At 42.1% G+C, this 21,908-nt stretch overlaps 1 protein-coding gene across 1 annotated transcript in view; it reads left to right on the top strand.

Annotated features, from left to right (window-relative positions):
* Nucleotides 1–16,870, top strand: part of zbtb34 (zinc finger and BTB domain containing 34) — a 61,561-nt gene extending 44,691 nt beyond the window's left edge. The window contains exon 2 of the mRNA XM_084317756.1: nucleotides 14,003–16,870. Within this exon, the coding sequence (XP_084173882.1) occupies nucleotides 14,033–15,562 (1,530 nt within the window). The 5' untranslated portion in view covers nucleotides 14,003–14,032 and the 3' untranslated portion in view covers nucleotides 15,563–16,870. The remainder of the gene's footprint in view (nucleotides 1–14,002) is intronic.
* The last annotated feature ends 5,038 nt before the right edge of the window (nucleotides 16,871–21,908 follow it).

The following is a 21,908-nucleotide window of genomic DNA, read 5'->3' as shown; positions in this document are numbered from 1 at the left end:
ATCACGATACGATACGATATCGATTCTTTGGACAACGATACGATATTTGCCGATATCACAAAGTCTGCCACGATACGATACGATACGATACGATTCAATTCAGGTGTCTGCGATCGATATGAGGCGATATTATGTGCCCATTTAACACAATCAGTCACATTTAGATCAACTAAAAAAAGGCTACGGAAATATCAATTGATGTATTTATTTTTGAGCTCTTCCAGACATTTAAATGAAAAACAATCTATTGTTTTTAATACAAATAGACCTCCTGTTCACTTTTGTTTTTATATATTGAGCTTTAACACACACACAGACACACACACACACACACACACACACACACAGTCCCCCACAGCCCCCACCCCTCCTCCTTCCAAGTCCCCTTTCCACTCTCCTGTTCTCTCTCACGGTTAGCTGCTTAGCTTTTAGCAGCCAACGCGACGTTCATTTAGGTATTTAACGCGACGTTGGCATAAAGGAATGGCGACGATGCAACGCCTGTTATATGCATTTGACCCGTTGCGGGGAAAAAACTGCACAGACTTATATCGGCTCGCAAAATAGACGCTCTGTAGTGCTTTACAGCAGACGCAAACACTCATATATCTATGCAAACACTGCTGTAATTTCTACACGGAGTTTCACAATACTGGGCGCCGGCGGATATGACTCGCGGGGATTTTCAAAATAAGAGTATCGCAATATGAATCGATCTTTTTACGTTGCGTCGATCCTATTTGATTATTGATAATAGATCGATATATCGATCTGGATCGATGTATTGTCCCACCCCTAATATTCATAGTAAAATATGGTCTAATGTATAAGTATGTTTTCATCTCTTTCTGCAGCTTTCTCCAGAACGTGATCTATAGCCCCAAATGCATTATATTGATGATGAAATACAGTTTGATGGCAATCGGCGCGATATAAAAAATTTCAATTTGACGTACTTCTAGAAGTTTCTACGTATCATCTGATGATGACCGGATGGGCGGGGGATCGTTTATAATTCCGTGGGCAGCGTTATATCATTCATCTAGTGTGGGTCATATCAGAGCAGTTTATATCGAACACGTTAAAAAATAACGCTGAATCTTACCGTATCTTCCTCGCGCCGTTAAACGATCAGCGTGGTGTAGACCGTTTTCGATTATGGGATGTTTATCCTGAAGAACCATTTCCAGGTTGTATAATACTATATACGTCCAAATAACGTTGTTTATTGAGTTAGGGCGAGCGATTGATCATCCAGTGTGTTGAGATGGAGTCCGGCTACCGATCGCGAGTGCCCGGAGCACATAGGATGAGCACTTCCTGTTTGGCGAGCCCCTCCAGATGGCGCTCTCGAACCGTTAAACAGTTGATGGGAGTTCACCAGTACATCTCAGGGCTCCGGAAAGAAAATATGATTTCGATCACAGATTTTTGAAATATTGATATCAAAGACGAGTTACGGCGTCCTCGGCAACTTGAGCATGGCGGGGAAGGACGCCTAAAAGCGTCTTCCGGCAGTTAAAGTGTTAATTAGCAGCAATCTGTTGTTGAAAATGTATCGTTAAACCGGAAATGGAAATGCGAGGACAGGAAGTAGTCATCAATCGTTGTAGTCTTTTAGTCTTAACAGTCTGGAATTAATGTATGCATTCAAAAGTGCTGAATAAATGTTTTATGGGCCCATAATAGTGATTATTAATATTATTTAATTAGTTAAGTTTAGCCATAATCATGTCTTTTGCCATAATCAGGTAGCTAAAAAAAATAAAAAAAACATATATATATTTATATTAATCATTTTCGGCCTTTCGGCATTCGGTTTTCGGCCAACTGTTTCCTATTTTCGGTATCGGTTTCGGCCAAGAATTTCCCATTCGGTGCATCCCTAGTTACATGTCTCTGGAAACTCGCATATCGCAATGGTGGCGTTTCAGGAAGTAAACAAGCCAAATGAGAGCTTCCGATTGGTAATTTGCTTTCTTTATCATGAAACCAGTCACGTCACTCTACTGTGATTGGACCGTTGGCTTGAGTGCAATGTGGGACTTGTAGTTTTTTAACGATTCTTTTCGTTAAAGGAAGGAAAGGAGGAAAAAAAGACGAGAGAGGCTGTAATCTGTACTCGCACAGCGTGCGCGTAATTGATTTTTACGGTTCGCACACACGTATTTTTAGGGGCATATGCGAGCAATTTGGTCGCACTGTAGAGCCCTGTTGAGGGTGTGTAGTTAGAGACCATTGACCGGAGGTAGGCGGGAGCGGTTCCCTTTGCCGCACGGTATGCTAGGCCGAGGGCCTTGATGTGGATTCGTGCAGCAATGGGGAGCCAGTGCAGGTCCCTAAGAAGTGGGGTGACATGGGCCGACCTCGGTAGGTTTGAGATCAGGCGGGCCGCTGCGTTCTGAATGAGTTGAAGAGGCTTAGTGGCAGTGGCCGGGAGGCCAGCGAGCAGTGCGTTGCAGTAGTCGAGGCGGGAGATGACTGTTGATTGGACGAGGAGTTGGGTTTAAAGATTAAAGATAGAGCTGATAGCGGATCTATTTGAGGCACAGGGGCAGCGTTCCCTCTAATTTTTTTTCGGTCTGAGCAAACACTCAAACCTACTGAGCAGACATCAACAAACTGAGCAACATACATCACCTGCCGATTAACCGGTTAGTTGATAAGCGGGAAAAATCGTAGAATCTTAATTTCCCTCAATGGTCTAACATAAAAATCTATACATTTTGCTGATACACAGAAATAATACAAAAAGGCATATTATATTCCTTAATCAAATATTTATTTGACCATTGATGATACAGAGCAAAGTTCTTACTTTGGCTTTATTGGCGGCGGCGGTGTGAGTCGTGTCACTAACTTTTGTCTTTTTAGGAGGCTGACTCGTCATTATTTTATTAAGTGAATTATCATGCGACTTCAAGGGTGACCATATTGTGATTTCTCAAGATACTTAATGATACTCGAAGTTTACTCAAAGATGTCTTATCATTTTAATATATTTAAAGTATGCCTCCTCTGTATGGATATAAAATTATTGTTTATATTATTTTATAACAAAATAATCTCTCTATAACCAAAGTTACTCAACATGCTGTATTATGCCTAAAGTATATCTGACAAATCTCAAGAAAATAACTAAATCAACCTATGCCAAAATAATATATATTTTCAAGTCTTACTGGACAAAATGAATAACAAGAAAAATATGAAGTAATGTTCTAAATAATACCTCTTCTGTATTAGAAAATACAGCTTTAAAAAATATATCTTTATCTTTTCAATGTAATGCAAATTATAAAACAGTAACCTCACAAATATACAAATTTAAAAGTGCACTATGCAGTTTCGGATTTGTTACATTTGCATAACTTGCAATTGGTGTACAAAACTAATTTATTACACACATAATCCTTAGAATGATTGTATCATAACAAGCATCTTATCAAACCAAAACATAATTTTGAGGCATCAAAATCGCTTTAAATTATTTTCCGTAGGGTACCGTAGTATTCTGTGCAACGCGCCAGTCAATTTAACTACATGCTTATTTTACACAAACGTTTCTGTGCGCGACAGATTTCAGATGTGCGCGGGAGCGTTTTGCCATGTGCGCCTTAGAGGGAACATTGCTTGAGAGCCTTTCTGGTGCCGGCAGACACATAGAGATACCTCCTGGCAGGATGTGTTTTGCAAGCGCATAAAAAATGAATTAAAGGTTTGCATGCTTCATCACCGCTGCTACAACACCATCCTAGGGGAAACACTGGTAGGAGAGAGCGGAGCAGCTGGAAGACCTTGACACCAGCCCTTTTTGAGAGCATAGGTTGTGAAGTGTAGGCCTAGCCAAGCACTAGAGCTGTGAATCTTCACAGATTCGATTTGATTACGATTCAGCTGTCCTCGATTCGATTCTACGATGCATCTCGATGCAGCTCAATAATATATTACATCCTCAATTTTATAATCTATATTACTGCACATGGCTACTTTTTCATCAATTAATACAAGCAGTCAGATGAATTAACTTTTATTTAGAAAGTTCTTAAATCAGAATGTCAAAATAAATGTATTTCTAGTGTTGCATGATACATACTAAAAAGGTGTCTCGATACCCAGCTCTTAAAAACGGTTCAATACTATTAGTATCAGTATTAGTATCAATACTTTTAGAATAGCCTGATGCTGTATTTTCTATGAGTTGAGTGGATGCATGACCAGAGCACTAGCTTTAATAATACAATAATAATAATATATTTGATTTGTAGGGCGTTTTATAGTTGTGGAGCAAATACCAAAGCTCTACATTGTAAAAGAACATACATTTTTATTTTTTATTTTAATAATCTATTATGTTCTGTCACTGCATCGATGCTGAATCGTCCACGTCCGCATCGCGATGCATCTTAGAATTGAGAAATGTCCTCACCCCTACCAAGCACAGCCTCCATGTTGATAAGCCAGCACCAGTGCGCCTGGTTGATAACCAGAGAAGCAGGCATGTGCAGAGAGCGCCCCAGACATGGCGAGCAGGTGAAGTACACCAGTTGATTGGTAATAAAGCTCATGAAAGTAAGCTCTACAGATATTGAGCATCATCTATGAATATTTTATCTTGTCAAATGTCTGGTGTTACCAGTAACACCGGTGTTGTCCTGAGTTTATTAACCGGTGGGGAAATGTCCTCACCGTGACATTCCTCATGCTGGCCACTTTGGATAAAAGCATCAGTGACTAAATGTAAATGTAAAATGTCATTAATGACGTATTGATTTGGGGCGGCTAAGTGGCGCAGTGGGCAAGGCGCTCGCCACTAATGCAGGAGATGCTGGGTTCGAGCCCAGCTCTCGGCATTGCTACCAGCTTGGCTGGTCGTTCATACTAACGCAATTGACAGTGTTAGGGGTGGGAAGCTGGTGGGTGGGGATCGGACGTTGTGGACAGCGACTCCTACAGGTCGGTTGGTGCGCCTGCGCAGCAGAATCAGGAAGCGACGGGGGCGGCATGTCCCTCTCACGCAGGCCCTCGCCGCTGAGAGATCGCGCTGTGCAGGTGAAAAGATGCGACGGCTGCCTCCTCGTGTACCGGAGGGGACACGTGATGCAAGGCTTCGTCCACATTGCAGCCGGCCTGTGGGAGGCATGGCCTAACAGCGTTCGAGACAGGGGAGGGTAGAATTGGACGATACGAAATTGGGATGGGAGAAAAATAGAAAAATGGGAGAAAAAGTAGATACAAAAAAAATGACTGATTTTCAGCCTGCTCCCGGCCCAGATTAAACATGGTGTTGCCTGGACGCGTCTATGCAGTTGTGCGATTTGCGAATCTGATTGGCCACTGACGTTTCTGGTCATGTGACATGTGCGCCCAATGGCGTGACGAGCTGTGTCTTTGCCCATTTCCGCGTCGAACAGCCTGCAAACTACCTGGCGTTCTATCGCCATGCTCTAAGACAAACTCTAACCTTAACCAACTTCGAAAGAGTGCCTAAGCTTAACCGTCGAAAGAACTTGCCGTCACACGATTGGTGCACATGTCACATGACCAGAAACGTCAGTGGCCATTAATCAGATTCGCAAAACGCACAACTGCGTTGGTATTAGAATATAGGCTGCCTGGACACCCACACTGCCAGTGGTTTTGCAGATGACTTAGCACCCACAGTACGCTGATCCTGAAATGGATGGGACTAGCTGTATACTGTGTAAAAACTTGGATGAGGCTGCTGTTATCCCTAAGAGTCATTATTTTTGGCAAATGACTGAAATTGGCCAGCTGCCGGGTCTTATTTCAAGTCTCCATTCCCAGATTGTACTCGTTCAGTAAGGTCAACTGTATAAGCCAGTCTGCCTGACTGAGTAAGGCTCTTAATGGATCATTGGTCAAATCTACCATTATCTTTAGACTTTTAATCTGGATAGCCTAAACTGTGGTGTTTTCTTTCCCACGGCGTGCACAGGACTCCTGCTGTGGGCTACGCATGGAAAATTGTTGTCACCCATCGACTTATTCATTCATTCACTCACTCACTCATTCACACCCACGGACGATATGCAGACACATATGCAGGTAGCGCCGCGGGTCCATGGCCGCCGGACGTTGGGCTGCAGTAACATTATAGAAAGCCCTGAGTTCCACCGTATTAGCATAGCTCGTCGATTTAACGATCATCAGACACAGGGAAACTGCCAAACCGGGCAGGCCCGCTCCTCATTCTGGGTTCGTTGCTCTGCCACCCGGGGTCATAAAACACCAGTACCAGTGTCAAAATGTAGGGGAGACCTGTCCGGTTACGGAGAACCAGGTGGTGTTTTCTAACTCTCAGGCAACCCTCTCGCGTGGGTTTTTAGGAACAATCACTCGATCAGTTCCACGACGTTTCAGTTTGAAAATTGTAGGCTCAGTGTTGCTTAGAGTTCTTCTAACTTTTATTAGAGTTAAAATAGATTTTCCCCTTGTGACGGCCCCCCCCGTCAGCACAATCTTTATTTTACAGTGACAGGGGTAGTTTAGGCAGATATTTTTTTAATGCATTCATTCTAGAGATTAGATGGACCTACTGTTATGCTTTTCCTGCCAAAGAATGAAAAGCCAACTGGCATAAACGAGTCTATGTTGAAAACATACTGTTATTTTCTCAGGCTAGTGTTAGTGTGAAACGCTGCGTGCTGTAATGTGGTCATTGTTGGCATTATTACCTTTGGCACAGACTCCCAGATTGCTCATAATACGGCAGGCTGTATTCTCTGCTTCTGCCTGACCAGTATGTTGGCAACTTTGAAAGAGTGAAAATGGAAAGAAGTGAGGGGGGTCATTTAGTTATTGGTGGAGAGTCAAGAATGCCTATAAAATTATAACTAGAGGTGGGCATAGATAAAAAAAATGTAATCTAGAATGAATCTATCTGCAATCCTGGAGTTAATCTAGATTAAAATGGCTCATTTGAAGTCTGCCGAAGGCAATCAAAATATGTAGGGGTGCACCGATATATCGGTCGGGTATCGGTATCGGCCGATAAGTGCCTTGTTGACTGCCATCAGCCTATCGGCCGATAAACTCAAATGTGCCGATGGCAGTAGCCGATAAATATCCATCAATTTGTGTCGCGTCAATCTGGTCCACACATTCAAACTTTGAAAAAAGTTTCAGTCAAGCGACCTGCACAACGCCGCCCCCACACACACACGCTACTGCATCAAAGTTACTACTTATGATTAACAAAGGCATTCGTTTTGTGGCATTAACGTTATATAGTTACACGTTCAATAACATCAGCGTATTTACCCGAGTCGACCATAGCAAGCATTACTCATTCATATCTCAGTTCCTTCCTTTGCTCAGAGAGCCCGTACTGAATTGTACCCATTCCGCAATTTGTTAATAAAGTTTTCAATCAGACAAATGTATAGAAAAGCTTTTATTATAACATTCGTTGCAGTAATATCATTATGCCTCGTTTAGTACTCCTGTGGAGCGCTGGTAGTCCACTCATGGCCGGCGGGGAGCTAACTTTATTAGCTTTGTTGTTGAGCTCTCGTCAAAATCAATGGCTGACATCCCGGAAGTAAACGAATACGCGCTTGCCGATTGGTGGTAAGAACAGCAGACGCAGGTGCAAGCGGTGTGACGTAATCGGCAGAATCGACTGTTAATCAAAATAGTTCTGTTGCATTGCTTTGGTTGAGAGATAGTGCTCTCTTATTAAAACGAATAAACAAGTCTTGAGCAAGACAAGTTAGTCTGTTATGAAAGCCAGACTTCAGCAATAATCATGACTCATGAGCATTATAAAATAAAAACACACATGGCATGGTGGAATTAATACCATAAACATATTTCTTGATGTTTCCTTTTTTTAAGTAAGTAAAGAGGCCTATGTTCATATCGGTGAGCACAATTTGTAACACAAAAAGAGAGACGTGTAGCCTATTTATTTATTATTTTATTTATTCATTTTATTATTATTATTTTATTTGTTGCCATGCCTAAAATAATAGTCAAGCATAGGGCTAAAACATTTTCATAAACAATAATATAATTTCTTGTTATATGGTTATAATAAAAGCTTTTCTATACATTTGTCTGATTGATTGATTGATTGAAAACTTTATTAACAGATTACAGAATGGGTACAATACAGTACAGCTCAGTGGATTGGAGGATGAAGACCAGAAAAAGACTTTCGGCTTTTTTACATAAGGGTCCTCCATTTTCAATTCATCAAAACATTTAGAGACATACAAAATACAGTAGTTTCATAAAAAAAAAATTATATAAAAAAATATATATATATACCGTACTTTTCGCACTAAGCCGCACCTGAATATAAGCCGCAGCAGCTAAATTGAATGATGTGTTAGGGCTGGGCGATATAACGATAACGATAAATATCGCGATATATTTTAATAATCGATATCGAATATCGAAAAAAAAATATCGAAAAATCTTTTTTTTTTTTTTTTTTTTTACCTGCAACAGGGCAGTTTTAAAACCAGAGACAGTGGACAGACTTGTCTTTCTTGCCTGCAACTTAAAGTAATGGCTTTGCTTGTCCAAATGACAATACTGACCAAATTCAGATTTCTTTTTCTCTTGTCCATTTATTTTGTTTGCTTTCTAATTTAAAATACATTTTGAAACCGTCTGTACACAGTAGGCTATGTGTGCTAGCAGAACTAGACTCCAGTCACGAGTCACAGTGCACATGTGCGGTGGTTTGTCCACCAAAAAAGCGCCAAAAGATCGAAAATAAACTAGCAGAGCCAGAACTGTTCAACTCCTCTGGAGCCACAGCCAGCAGAGAAGCCGGTTTACTTTAGCTTTTAAACCAGCTGCAGCCTGAGAACTGGAGTGTGAGGGGATGTAACACTAAAGATGGCGGCAATGACAAAGAATTGCTGCAAAATAAACATACATCTGTTGTTAAATTTTTTTTTTTTTTTTTTTTTTTTTATGCTTATAACAATTCGATAATTATCGATATCGAGAAATAAAATAAAATTATCATATCGTTATCGCTAACATAGGGCTCTACGCTAACCTTTTCCCCAAGGAGCACAATAAAATGTTAATAAATTAAATCTAAATACAAATTTAGGAGCACAGTGAAAATTGTTCAAGTAACACAGAGTTTATTAACAAACTATTTATCACATGCATATTATACTGTGCGTGTGCACAGTACACTATTAATTGAAAATGGGGGGCCCTGATGTAAACAAGACGAAAGTCTTTCTCTGGTCTGCATCCCCTTAACAATTGTGTGTGTATTGAGCCGTACTGTATTGTACCCATTCTTCAATCTGTTAAATAAAGTTTTCATTAATTCATTAATTCAAGGGCTAAACATCTGTGCAAATAGCACATACCACCAAAATCACAAATTGGCCCATGCCTACTAGACGCAAAGGATATCGGTTGTCAAGCTGCTTTTGTATGTTGTAGTGATGTTATGATACCAACATTTTGACTTTGATACAGATAGGAAAGGCAATGAAATATATTATTAGATGACAGAACATTGAAAATTCTTCATACAATTATTTAATTCATTATAATTGAAACACTATTGAATAATAGTTAATTAATAGTTAATACAATTATTCTGTTACAGCTACAACTGAGCTATAATTTATACTATAGCTACTGTCCATCAATGTCTTCCTTTTTAATTAAATAGGTTCAGGAGAGATGTAGAGAGGGAGAGAGAGCGAGACACACACACCGATACGTAGAGCCATATGAAATCCATTTTTATTATTTTCCAATTTCCATTGAATTTTTTCCCAAATTCCGTTTTTTCCATTTTAATACTTCAGAATTCTGTATTTTGCCTTTTACGCCCATTTTACCATCAGAAATGGTGTCTAATAAGTGGGAATGAATAAATGTCCACAATTTAATAAGATATAACAGTCCATTTAATGTTTTTAAGTGCTGCAACACAGAAATACAGTTCAATTTTACACAATATTTTTCAAATAATGTGACAATAAAAAAATACACATTTCAAGTGATCACAATGTCAGTAGCCTTAATTTATGCGCCTTTAGTTTATTTCATTTATAAAGGACAGTGTAGGCCTACTGACAATAATTTGCAAATACTGTAGATGGGTGCACCAGATTTAGCAAGAAGCTGTCATTTCCATCTATAGTCCTATATACTGTAACGTTACATAGCTATTTAAATCACAATAGTGTCAGTGATTAGCCTCGCCCTCTATGATGGATTGAAAATGGGGGACCCTGATGTAAACAAGACGAAAGTCTTTCTCTGGTCTGCATCCCCTTAACAATTGTATGTATTGAGCTGTACTGTACTGTACCCATTCTGCAATCTGTTAATAAAGTTTTCAATCAATCAAGCTGTATCTATTGTGATCACCAGAGATCATCGTTAGAGAGCTGGTGTGTTTTGGGAAGCACAGTCCTTGTTCCTGACATGGCTTTTGAAGTGATCTTCGCAAGTGTTTTTGCGGGTCCAGTCCCCACGGTATGTTGACAGAATTAGCAAAACACCTTATCGACTGAAGCATAAAAGTCATTAGGATACTGCTCTGCTTTTGAATTTAGGGCTTAGTGCGGAATTTCTTCCGATGTTAACGTTAACGACGCACCGAAGCAGCTAGACGCTTGGACATTTTTCCGTGTTGTGTGTAACACGCAGCAGTCCCCGCCTCCCTCCCTCCTTGCAACAAACGTTCCACCCAAAAACGGAATTTCAGTCCAGATTAGGGCAAATTCTGCAATATATATAGCGGAGCTGTTTTGTAATCTTCACTCGTCTCGCACACTGCGAGTAAATGATTTTTCCGGTTCGTGTACACATATTATTAGGGGCAAATACGAGGGAAATGCTTGCACTGTAGAGCATATATATAATTATATATATAATTAGTAAACTGTCTGGGGCTTTTCTTGCCCCCCTTAACTGATTTTCTTTTTTTTTAAACTTTTTTTTTTTAGCGTTTATCGCTTTTCTGGTCAAGCATGACCGACAGATACAGGGTGAAACGGGATATAGATCAGGGGAAGACATTCTGGCAAATGACGGCGGGTCCGGGAATCGAACTCGGAGTCCACCAGATCCGTGACGCAGCACGGTTTTCCCCGACGCAGAAATAGCGCCGAGATATGCAGTGAGCTACTGGAGCTCCCCCCTTAACTGATTTTCAAGGGCATTTGGTCAATTTTCGAGGGCATTTTGCCCCAAGCCCCTGTTAATTTCTAACCCTGGTGTGTAATAGTCTAACAGTGTGTAATCCAAGCCTACGTGACTGAACTCAAACTAGAAAGAAACAGACTAAGAAATGATGTAAACTCCATGATCAAAACAGCAACAAAAAAAATCATCAACGACAAAACCGAGGAAAACAAACAAACCACGTGAACTTTGGAAATTACTCAATAACCAACTAGGCTGCAGTAAAAAACTTAAAACCAGATTCTCAAACATAAACATAAAGACGGACAACACGCTCATCACAGACAAGCTGGATGTAGCCAATTACTTAAACAGTTTCTTCACAAACATAGCCACAACACTGGTAAACAAACTACCCTCCCACTCAGGGCATTATGGGGTAGAACACATAGTAGCATACTACAAGAACCTAGGGGTCCACAAAGACGACTTCAAACTGGAAATGGTAACAACAGATGAGGTACTCAAAAAACTGAGCGCCGTCCAACCTAACAAGGCCACTGGCCATGACAACATCCCCTCCAAATTCCTCAGAGACTCAGCAGCCGCCATCACCCCAGTCATCACACACATAATAAACCTCTCCATAAAACAGGGACACGTCCCCAAGGACTTCAAAATTGCGAGAGTAACACCCCTGCACAAAAAAGGCAGTAAATTAGACCCAGGCAACTACCGCCCTGTTTCTATCCTTACCTCCATCTCGAAAGTCATGGAAAAAATTGTATACGAACAGGTCGAAAAATACCTCGCGAAAAAAAATCTAATCTACGAATTCCAATCTGGCTTCAGAACATCCCACTCCACTGACACATGCCTTCTCTATTTAAACGACCACATCAAACAAGAGGTGGACGCGGGCAAATACTGCGGCATGGTCATGCTGGACCTACAAAAGGCCTTCGACACTGTCAATCACACCATTCTGATTGACAAGCTAAAAGCAATTGGTTTTGATAGTCTATCAGTGAGCTGGATGCAATCCTACCTGGAGGGGAGAGAGCAGATGGTGGAGGTAAACGGTACCCTATCCCCCCCCCTCACAGTAAGCTGTGGTGTTCCACAAGGAAGCATACTAGGTCCGCTACTGTTCCTAATTTATGCAAATGACATGTCGTCAGCTTGTGACTGCAACTTGTTCCTGTTTGCGGACGACTCAGCCCTGCTGGTCTCTGACAAGAACAAGTTACAGGTTGAAAAAACCCTCAGCTCAGAACTAGGCAAAATCTGCATATGGCTCGCTAATAACAAACTATCACTACACATGGGCAAAACGGAGTCCATTCTCTTCGGTTCAAATAACAAACTCAGCAAGACCGACGGCTTCTCAGTTACAGTGGGTGACAATATTGTCACAAGGAAAGAAGATATTACCTACCTGGGTTCCATCCTAGAGGCAAATCTTTCCTGTGACAAAATGGCATCCAATGTAATAAAAAAAGTCAACCAACGAACTCGATTCTTGTACCGGATCTCCTCACTGGTAAACAAGAATACCCTGAAGACTCTGGCAGGAGCACTCATTCAAGGGTACTACGACTATGCTTGCACCTCATGGTACCAAAGCACCTCAAAGGCGCTAAAAACAAAATTACAAACATCTCAAAACAAACTGGTCAGACTACTGCTTGACCTTACTCCTAGAACCCACCTCACCCCTGCCCACTTTGACAACCTAGGATGGCTTAGAGTAGACGACAGAGTACAGCAACTTGCAATGGGCCTGGTCTACAAGATACACTACACGACCAAGGTACCCATGTACATGTCAAAATACTTCCCAAAGGTCAGTGAATACCACGATCACAACACCAGAGGGAGCTCCACAAATCATGTTAAACCCAGATTCGGCTCAAACAAGGGACTAAACACGTTTCGCAATTATGCCACATCAATGTGGAACGCCCTACCCAAAGCTGTAAAGGAATGTGAATCACTACCCACTTTCAAAAACACTCAAAAAACACCTACGGGAGACTGCAATTCGAAACTGGCCCCTGTAAATGTCCTAACACAAGTTACACAACCCCCTCCAATGTACAGTAAATTACCAAGTATGGTCTTGTCAATATTCCAATGTACAGTTTTGCTTGTACAGTGGTACAGTGTCCCCCACCCACCCCTCCTACCTAACCTCCCCCCCACTCCTACCCACCCCTCGTACCTAACCTCCCCCCCACTCCTACCCACCCCCCCCCCCCCCACACTCCTATTCAACACCCCCCCCACCCAACCACCTCCAATGTACAGTCCCCCCCCCCCACCTACCCAACTTCCTCCAATGTACAGTTTCTACGTCAAATGTATATACTTTTTTTTCTGGACTCTTTTCGTATCACAAACGGTACTGTATTTGCAAATCTCGTATGTCATAAATGTATAGATGTAGCAGTACTGTCTATCTGTATGTCATGTATGTCATATATGTTACGATGAATTGAAAATGGGGGACCCTGATGTAAACAAGACGAAAGTCTTTCTCTGGTCTGCATCCCCTTAACAATTGTATGTATTGAGCTGTACTGTACTGTACCCATTCTGCAATCTGTTAATAAAGTTTTCATTCATTCATTCATTCATTCATTCATTCATTCATTCATTCATGTAATAGTGTGCTGTGCTAGTGTAATAGTCTGCAATCTGCATTCGTTTTGTAGGTGTGTTCACTCTGTGAGAGAGAGAAGAACTGTGTGGCTTCTGATTGGTGGAGATTTGCATTCTACTGAGCACACCTTTCTATTTCTTATTCTTTAGAGACTAATGTTTCCTCTCTTTCTCTCTCTCGTTTCCCCATCAGGCTGTCAAACTGGAGAGACATATCCAAGACATGGACGAAGGCAGCAGCTACATAGAGTTTGACGTGCCGGAGTTCAGCAACACCGTTCTGAGCCAGCTGAACGAGCTGCGGCTACAGGGGAAGCTGTGTGACATCATCGTCCACATCCAGGGCCAGCCGTTTCGAGCGCACAAGGCCGTGCTGGCGGCCAGCTCGCCCTACTTCCGCGACCACTCGGCCCTCGGCACCATGAGCGGCCTCTCCATCTCGGTTATCAAAAGCCCTGAGGTGTTCGAGCGGCTGCTGGCTTTCTGCTACACGGGCCACATGTCCCTGCAGCTGAAGGATGTCATCAGCTTCCTCACGGCTGCCAGCTTCCTGCAGATGCAGACTATCATTGACAAGTGCACCCAAATACTGGAGGGCATCCACTCCAAAATCAGCGTCCCGCCCGGCGTTGGCAGCCCAGAGAAGGACAGCTCTCAGGTCAGCCACAATGGAGTGAATGACAGCAACCTGTTCATTAATCCTACCCAGATCTCCCCCCCTTACTACTCCCGGCAGAGCCAGTCCCTGGAGGCCCGCTCTGAGCTGGCAGGGAAAGGCCTGGGCAGGGGGCGACAGCAGCAAGAGGAGGGCCAGTCAGACCGCGGCAGTAGCGATGGTGTGTCAGAGCAGGATGCCCCCATGGAGGGAGAGACGGAGCAAGTGGAACTGATCGGCAAGGACGGGCAGGTGACAGATGTGCATGTGAAGATAGAGAAGACCGACAGGCCCACTTACTCAGACAGCTCCTCAGCTGGTGATGACGGTTACCACACTGAGCTGGTAGACGGAGAGCAGGTGCTAGCTGTCAGTGTGGGCTCTTACGGTCCCGTCATCCAGCCGGCTGGCTACTCTTACTCAGGGCTGTCCTCCCCCTGCTTCCTCAGCCTCAACAGCTCCAGTCCCTCCCGGTCCATGCTCAGTGGCTTCAGAGGTGGGAGAGCCAGGGCCAAGCGCCCCGTGGCCGTCCCAGCGGGGGTGCTGAGTCACCTCAAAACGGGCGCGGAGGAAAGCGAGCAGGCATTGGGAACCGCGGGCCTCGACAACGACGTGAGAGAGCGGAGCCTGCAAAGCCAGTGGTTCCCCTACAACGAGAGACTCGTGTGCATCTACTGCGGCAAGACCTTCAACCAGAAGGGCAGCCTGGACCGGCACATGCGCCTGCACATGGGGATCACACCCTTCGTCTGCAAGTTCTGTGGCAAGAAGTACACGAGGAAAGACCAGCTGGAGTACCACATCCGTGGCCACACGGACAACAAGCCCTTCCACTGCCAGATCTGTGGCAAATGCTTCCCCTTTCAGGGCACCCTCAACCAGCACCTGAGGAAGAAGCACATGGGGGCGTCAGAGGGCATCAATCATACGGATTCTCCAGAGAGGACGGAGGAGAGCTCGGGTCAGAAGGACCCAGAGGACGCCTCGGAGGAGATGGCCTTCGAGGCGCAATATGCAGAGGAGGCACCTGCTAATGACCTGGAGGAGAGTTCAAAGTGCAGCCCAGAGGAGGCCCAGGCATCCCGGTGTGATTTTTAGGCCCTGCTTCAGGTTTAGGAAGCTTTAACAAATGTTTATTTCAACTCTCAAACCTAAAGGACTTTTTTCCTTTTTTGAATCCGCTCCCTCAAACTTTGGACCTATCTTGTATCTTGCCGGCGATGGTTTCTGCCTGTCAATTTTGTGAAAGTCAATTGTTGAATGCAGAAAGCAAATTGGTGCTTTTTAGAAATGTGATTATTTTAAAGGAAAGGGAGTAACAACTTACTATTTTTGAGGCGGCCCCAATAATCAAGGCCCCTTGTTTGTTTTGTTTTGTTTTTTAATCTTTCCATGTTTTTTAAAACATATTTACAGAGTTATATAGGCATGTTGCAATAATTGATAATGTGAAAGCTCTGGTAAGATGCTTGTCATATCACCTTTTTACCTGACCTGTTTTTGCACATGTGGCCAAAGGAGGTCACTTACTCACAAGGAATGATTTTTCTGCCAGTGCAAAGCTTCGTGTGACATATCTGTTCAATACCTCATGATATACAACTACATACTCATAACAGACAGTATTTTAACTTTTATGAAACTCCACCGGGTTCTACCTCATAGCCAAGAACCTACCAGGAACTGAAGAGTTTGCCGTTCCATATCCGTTTTCTTAGGGTGTATGTATTTAATTGCCAAACCCTGGAAAGAACATTCTCTCAACACAAAGCCTTGATACTTAGGTGAAATATTCCTTGCTGATTGTACAGTATGGCTATTGGACTAAGTCCCTGTCAAATGTCTCAGCCAGGTTAAATTGTTGACAAAGAATGTGCTATGTTAGGAGTGCATTGGTATCGTTAGCTTACTTGCGTGTTTGTATTTGGCAAATGCAAAGAATAGAGTAAGAGAATGGCCCTCTAATACATTCAAAACATGACAAAGTTCTAGTTTTGTTATTTTTGTTTTGTTTTGTTTTTATTTCTCTCAAACACCTTTTTCCTTCTATATCTCTCATTATCACTACTGGAGATCTCACTCTTGTTGGCCAACATGGTTTTAGATGCTATCATCTGAGGGATGTATGGTTTTATCCTAATGCAGTGAAGTAATTTGCTATGTTCTATATTTCTGATGGCAGTTTTATTATCTACCATTCGACATGTAACTGTTGTATTTGTCTGGAGATAGGCTTCTAGGTTAATAATCAGTGCATCTAATGTAGAGTTGCCCTCATTAGCACGGCAGGAACAGCAGAGGACTGTTCTGTGTGTGTAATCGACATACTCTGAATAATATGCAAACTGAATGAACAAAGGAATCTCAGCCATCTTGCCATGGCATATCTCCTTTTTTTATTTTTCATTCTCTAGCTTTCTTCTTATGATGGGATGACTCATCCAGGGTTGGGGGGGGGGGGGGGGGGGGGGGGGTATATATAAATTTATTTTCACTAAAGTTAGTTACTAAAGCAGAGCGGCTTAGCTGGACAATTCACCAGTGACATATATTGATTACAACATGAACGCACTACAGGTGACAGCGGGTCTGAGATCAATTATCTTTACCTATCATCCAATATCAGTCTTGAGGATGAACGTAGCTAGCTAATGTTACCGTGCGTGGAATGATGTGAACACATGATGCTTACAACCATCACAACTCTGAGTTTGTTAATAACCTAGCTAACATTAGTTATTTTAGTAGGCTACATAGCTGGCGTTTCACTTCGACTCATCCTCGTCAGTAAGTGCCTTACTTGCACGAGACTGGATGGAAACGAAATGCGGGAGATTAGCTGTTGTTTAGAAGAACTCTGGTAATGTCTTTTGAGTCCTCTGTATGTAACGAAGAAACCTAGCACAAGGCTAGCTAACCGAAGGGTAGCTTCTTTTTAATTTGTCTTTATTAACACAGTGTGGTAGTTAAACTATGCTGCAGCTGCTCTTTCCCTCTGTCTTTCTGTCTCTCGCTACCCTGCTCCTGTCACACAGGCTACACACACACTCCTCTCCCCATCAGCTTCGCTGTGGACAGAAAGGTTTGATGTTAAATGTCCCTCTTTCCTCACCTGCTCTAGGTCACGCATAGTGTCCTTATTATGGATTCATTTTTACAACTTGCATATTAGCCTTTTGACAGCTACTAGTCACACAATCTATATATCTCTCTTTCTCTCTCTCTCTATTCCCCATCCCCCACAACCACACATTCAAACTTGCAATTTCTAAATGTTTTGTGAAATTGTACTTCCGCAACAAATCAAACAGGCCAAAGTATCACAGCATTCACTGACCAATTCAACGCTTATTCTAAGGCCGCATGGAATCTTTTATCATTCATTACAGAAATGATAGGGTCCTATCAATCTGCCACCAGTCCATACTGGGACTCCAGCCAAAACACTTGCCACCAGGCTCTTTCTGGGGGGAAACTCTACTTATCCCAGAGTTTTGTTCTCTGTATTGGATCAAATGAGCACTTGGGTCATAATAAACCCCCAAAAACAATATTCCAGTGCACCAGGATACTTGGATTCACACACACTATTTTATTAATGGAGCACAGAGCAAATCTGACCCAGGTGAGAAACCCTGCTGTGCACTCTGTATCTTCAGTCTTTCGAGGACTTGGGTCATGTTTTGCTCATTCAGTCAGTCCTAGTTAGTGAATTTGGCCTAAAGATGGTATAGCAAGATTAGGGCTGGAAGGTAAAGGATTTTATAGATGGCTGGTGATCCAAAGTGTTGGTGCACTTTGGTGTTGGGTAGTGGCTTGGGTGCCTGTCTGAAGCAGCAGTAGTCACCAGAGTCATATTCAAATGAGGAACATTGTATCGCTGCATCTCTGCGATTCTGCTTTAACAACACGTGGTGGTCATTGCTGAGCTTCGCTCTACCTTCGTAAATGTGAGCTTCGTTCTACAGGTTGTTTTAAGACATCACTGATGTGAGCTTAGATGAGACTCCGCAATTCTCAATTACCTAAATGCCATAAGTTATACATATAAGAACATATTTTATGGCATCCATATCATTTGAGCCATGGGCACCAGGGATAAGCAAGTTTGCCTGTAGATGCCTGTCTTTATTTCTATTGTGCTTTAAAACAATCTGCATTCACAGTAAATGTACAAACATGGCACTTAAGAGGTCTGATTGATTATCCCAGCACAATCGCCCTTGGTGTAAATGTAAAGCACAGCTGGGATATGGGCCCTTTTATCCAGGGCTGTTTGCCATCCAGAAGTTGAATGCCTTGTTGTTGTTTTTTTAGGATGAGGAGGAGCCCCTGCCATATACTTTTTTTTTTGTCCCGTCCAGTATGTCTATTTGTGTCATTTTGCTCAATTCTGTTTTGTTGATTTTCTTTTTATGATCATTACTTTAGTTGGAGGATATGGTGATGTTTTGTTGCTTTTATGTCCATCTTATGTTACGTCACAAGTGCAGTCCGTGTCCATCGAATGCACACTCATTGTCTTGGTTCAGTTAAGGATATTGTTCATTTAACAACCCAACTCTGTTCAAAACATTGACCGTTTGCAAGGATCATAATAGCTAGTTCTTCATTATCTTTTTGTGCATGTATTTTTTTTAAATCAATATACAGTTTGAACATCATTCATCACCCAATGTCATACCATACAGTACCTTTCCTCAGAATGTTTGCAAAATCAAGATGATTTTTGTCATGATCTTACTGTGCAGGTTTTACAGCAGATCTAACCTAACCACGATCTGTCTCTGCAAAGTCTTAATCAGCTCACAGTGAATCTGTCCTTGCATTTTATTTGAGTAATTCATGGGTTGCTGTAATAGAATAAGAGGTACACACTACTTTAAGTTATTGTGCCAAGAGTTCACACCAAAGACCTTTATCTAATAGCTGATTATTTACAGCAAATGTAAACTATATAGTATAACTAAATGCTTGCCTAGGAGAGTTTGTTTTGTAAATTGATGTAGGCCTAGCTCCCACTTTCTGACCCCAGCTATCTCCAATGGATTTCTTTTCCCACCTGCTCACAATAGCAAGTTGCTATACGAAGGCATTATGCAGCCATGCTATCTTAGTAAGCCATAATAAAGCTAATAATATGCCTAAGAGCCTAAGTTGTGCAATAGATATTGTAATTTCTAAAGGCCAATGCACACAAGAGAAAGAATTCTTCACAGAAAAAGTGGCATCTTAAAATGAGTGCCTTGCCTACAAGCTTTATTTCTTAGACTCTGGCACTTAGACTTCTGTGCCTCTTTACACTTAAATGGATTAAATTGAGAGTTTATAATCAAATATGACTACATTAGCTTATTCTAGTGGGATTGAGATCCATATAATAGACATAAAAATTCCCTTATTACTATCGCCCATTTTTATCTCATTTCACTTTTAAGTCGTTACCCTACTCCTCTCATCTGCCATTTGATTCCTTTTGTTTTTTTCAAGGGATGGACAGATTTGATAGTCATATGATTGCATGGCATCTGATCACAATCAATTGTCCTATCTCAAACCCTGTCGTCAACCGCTGAGATTGGAGGATCAAGAAAAGAGGGCGTAGCTTGAGATAGGTCTAAGGCAGTCCTGTTCCATAGCTCTGCCCCCTTGTCCCATGCCTAGAGACTGTTTCGTTTGTATCCTTTCTCTCCGAGCACTGAGGACAATCTAAGCAATCTACTTTAGTGTCAGGCCTTTTAATGATGAAGCGATGAGTGAGTTAAGACTATCTCCCCGGCCTGCCATGATTCTTTTGGAACACATCTGGCCAGGGAACAGCAGCTGCTTTTGTATTTAGCGGACTCTGGAAATTTGTGGAGCGAAACAAAAAAGAAGAAGAAAAAACATGCCTGCCCTGATATACTGGAGCTAAATTGCACGTCGCTCACCCTCAAAATTGTATAGAAAAAATGCCAATGACTATTTTTGTAGTTTACCATACATTCTCTTGTATTTGTCATTTGGCATGCACTTATGATAAGCTGTCTATATAATACATACTTATTCCAAAGGGGAATAACTTTTAGTTTTAATTTGTGTCACCCTTAACACATTGGGCGCCGGGGGTTGTGCTCATCATTGTACCCAGTCTGCCACCATTGAAAGCCTATGGAGATGTTTACCTTCTTTGCAGGGCTATAACTTTTTAAATTCTATTGCTATATTGACATTACTATGGCCCATTCAACATCGATTATCTATCGTTCAGGATGTGGGAACGTTATATTTTTTCATTCATACATTGTTGTGTTAATACCGTCTAGAATATAAGTATGTTTTAAGCTTTTCTGCTGTAATTCCAAAAATGAGAGTTATAGGCCCTGACGCATATGATAGATTATCGATTGGCGTTTATTTCCTATACACGCTATATTAAAAAATTTAAATGTATATGATCGGTATACATTATGCTTCATCATGCGTGAAGGAAAGGGGGGGGGGGGTCGTTTATAATTCCTTGATCGTCAGTAACGGCTTTATTTAGTATCGTTTGATATATTGATCAGATGGTTTGCAGTGAAATTAATAAACAATCGGGCTGAAAATAATGTTACTGTCCTCTTACCGTTCGCCGATGAGACTGGAGGAAAAAGATCCCAATTATTTGACGCCCATCTCCTAGACCCATTTCCGGTTTGTATGGCGCAATAAACGCCGAAATCATATCGATTATTACGTTTAGAAAGCGATCCAAATGCACTATAGTGTTTGTCTGGATCCACGTAACAAGATATCACTGCCGGAGGGATTTCCTCGATGCACAGATCGGCACTTCCGGTTTTGGCGAGAGTAACTCGCCCGACCATCCACCAGGCGGCGGTATTGAGGCGTTGCAATCTCATACAGGGTCCCGCTGCAGTCCGGAGGTTGGCTGGATGAATTATGAATGCCATGGCGAAAAAATGAAATATTGATCCCAAAAACGGCATAAGTCGTTCTTGGCGTTCAACGCATAGCGGGCAAAAATGGCGTAACTCGTTCTTGGCGACCAATGTGTTAAGGGACTCCGCTACAATGGCCTCAATCACTTTATCTTGGGACGGACCTTTTCCTCCTGAAATGGTGCTTTTAGACTAGTCAGGTTATTTATTGATTTTTATCCAATGAGTAGTCATCTATGTATTACATTATCAGTGGATGGAGGGGGTAATAGAACTAGAGTTACTAATAACCACAATGCTAGCCTACAGTATCATCTGAACATCTAGACACACTCACGTTGACTATGTTCTAGACTCCTGAGATGAACAGGAGGTGAATGATGGGCCACAGGTCATCAAAAGGAAGTGTTTACTGGGAAGGCTGTTGGGACTACTTTTTGAATTTGCAGCTCGTCCTATTACTTTTATAAAAGACTCACTTCAGGTAGTTTACGAACACTGATACGGACTTAGAAAATCTT

Source organism: Notolepis coatsorum (assembly GCF_963971535.1).
Source record: "Notolepis coatsorum genome assembly, chromosome: 1".
Lineage (NCBI taxonomy): Eukaryota > Metazoa > Chordata > Actinopteri > Aulopiformes > Paralepididae > Notolepis > Notolepis coatsorum.
The sequence above is the reverse complement of the archived record's forward strand: the minus strand, read 5'-3'. Positions and strand labels throughout refer to the sequence as shown.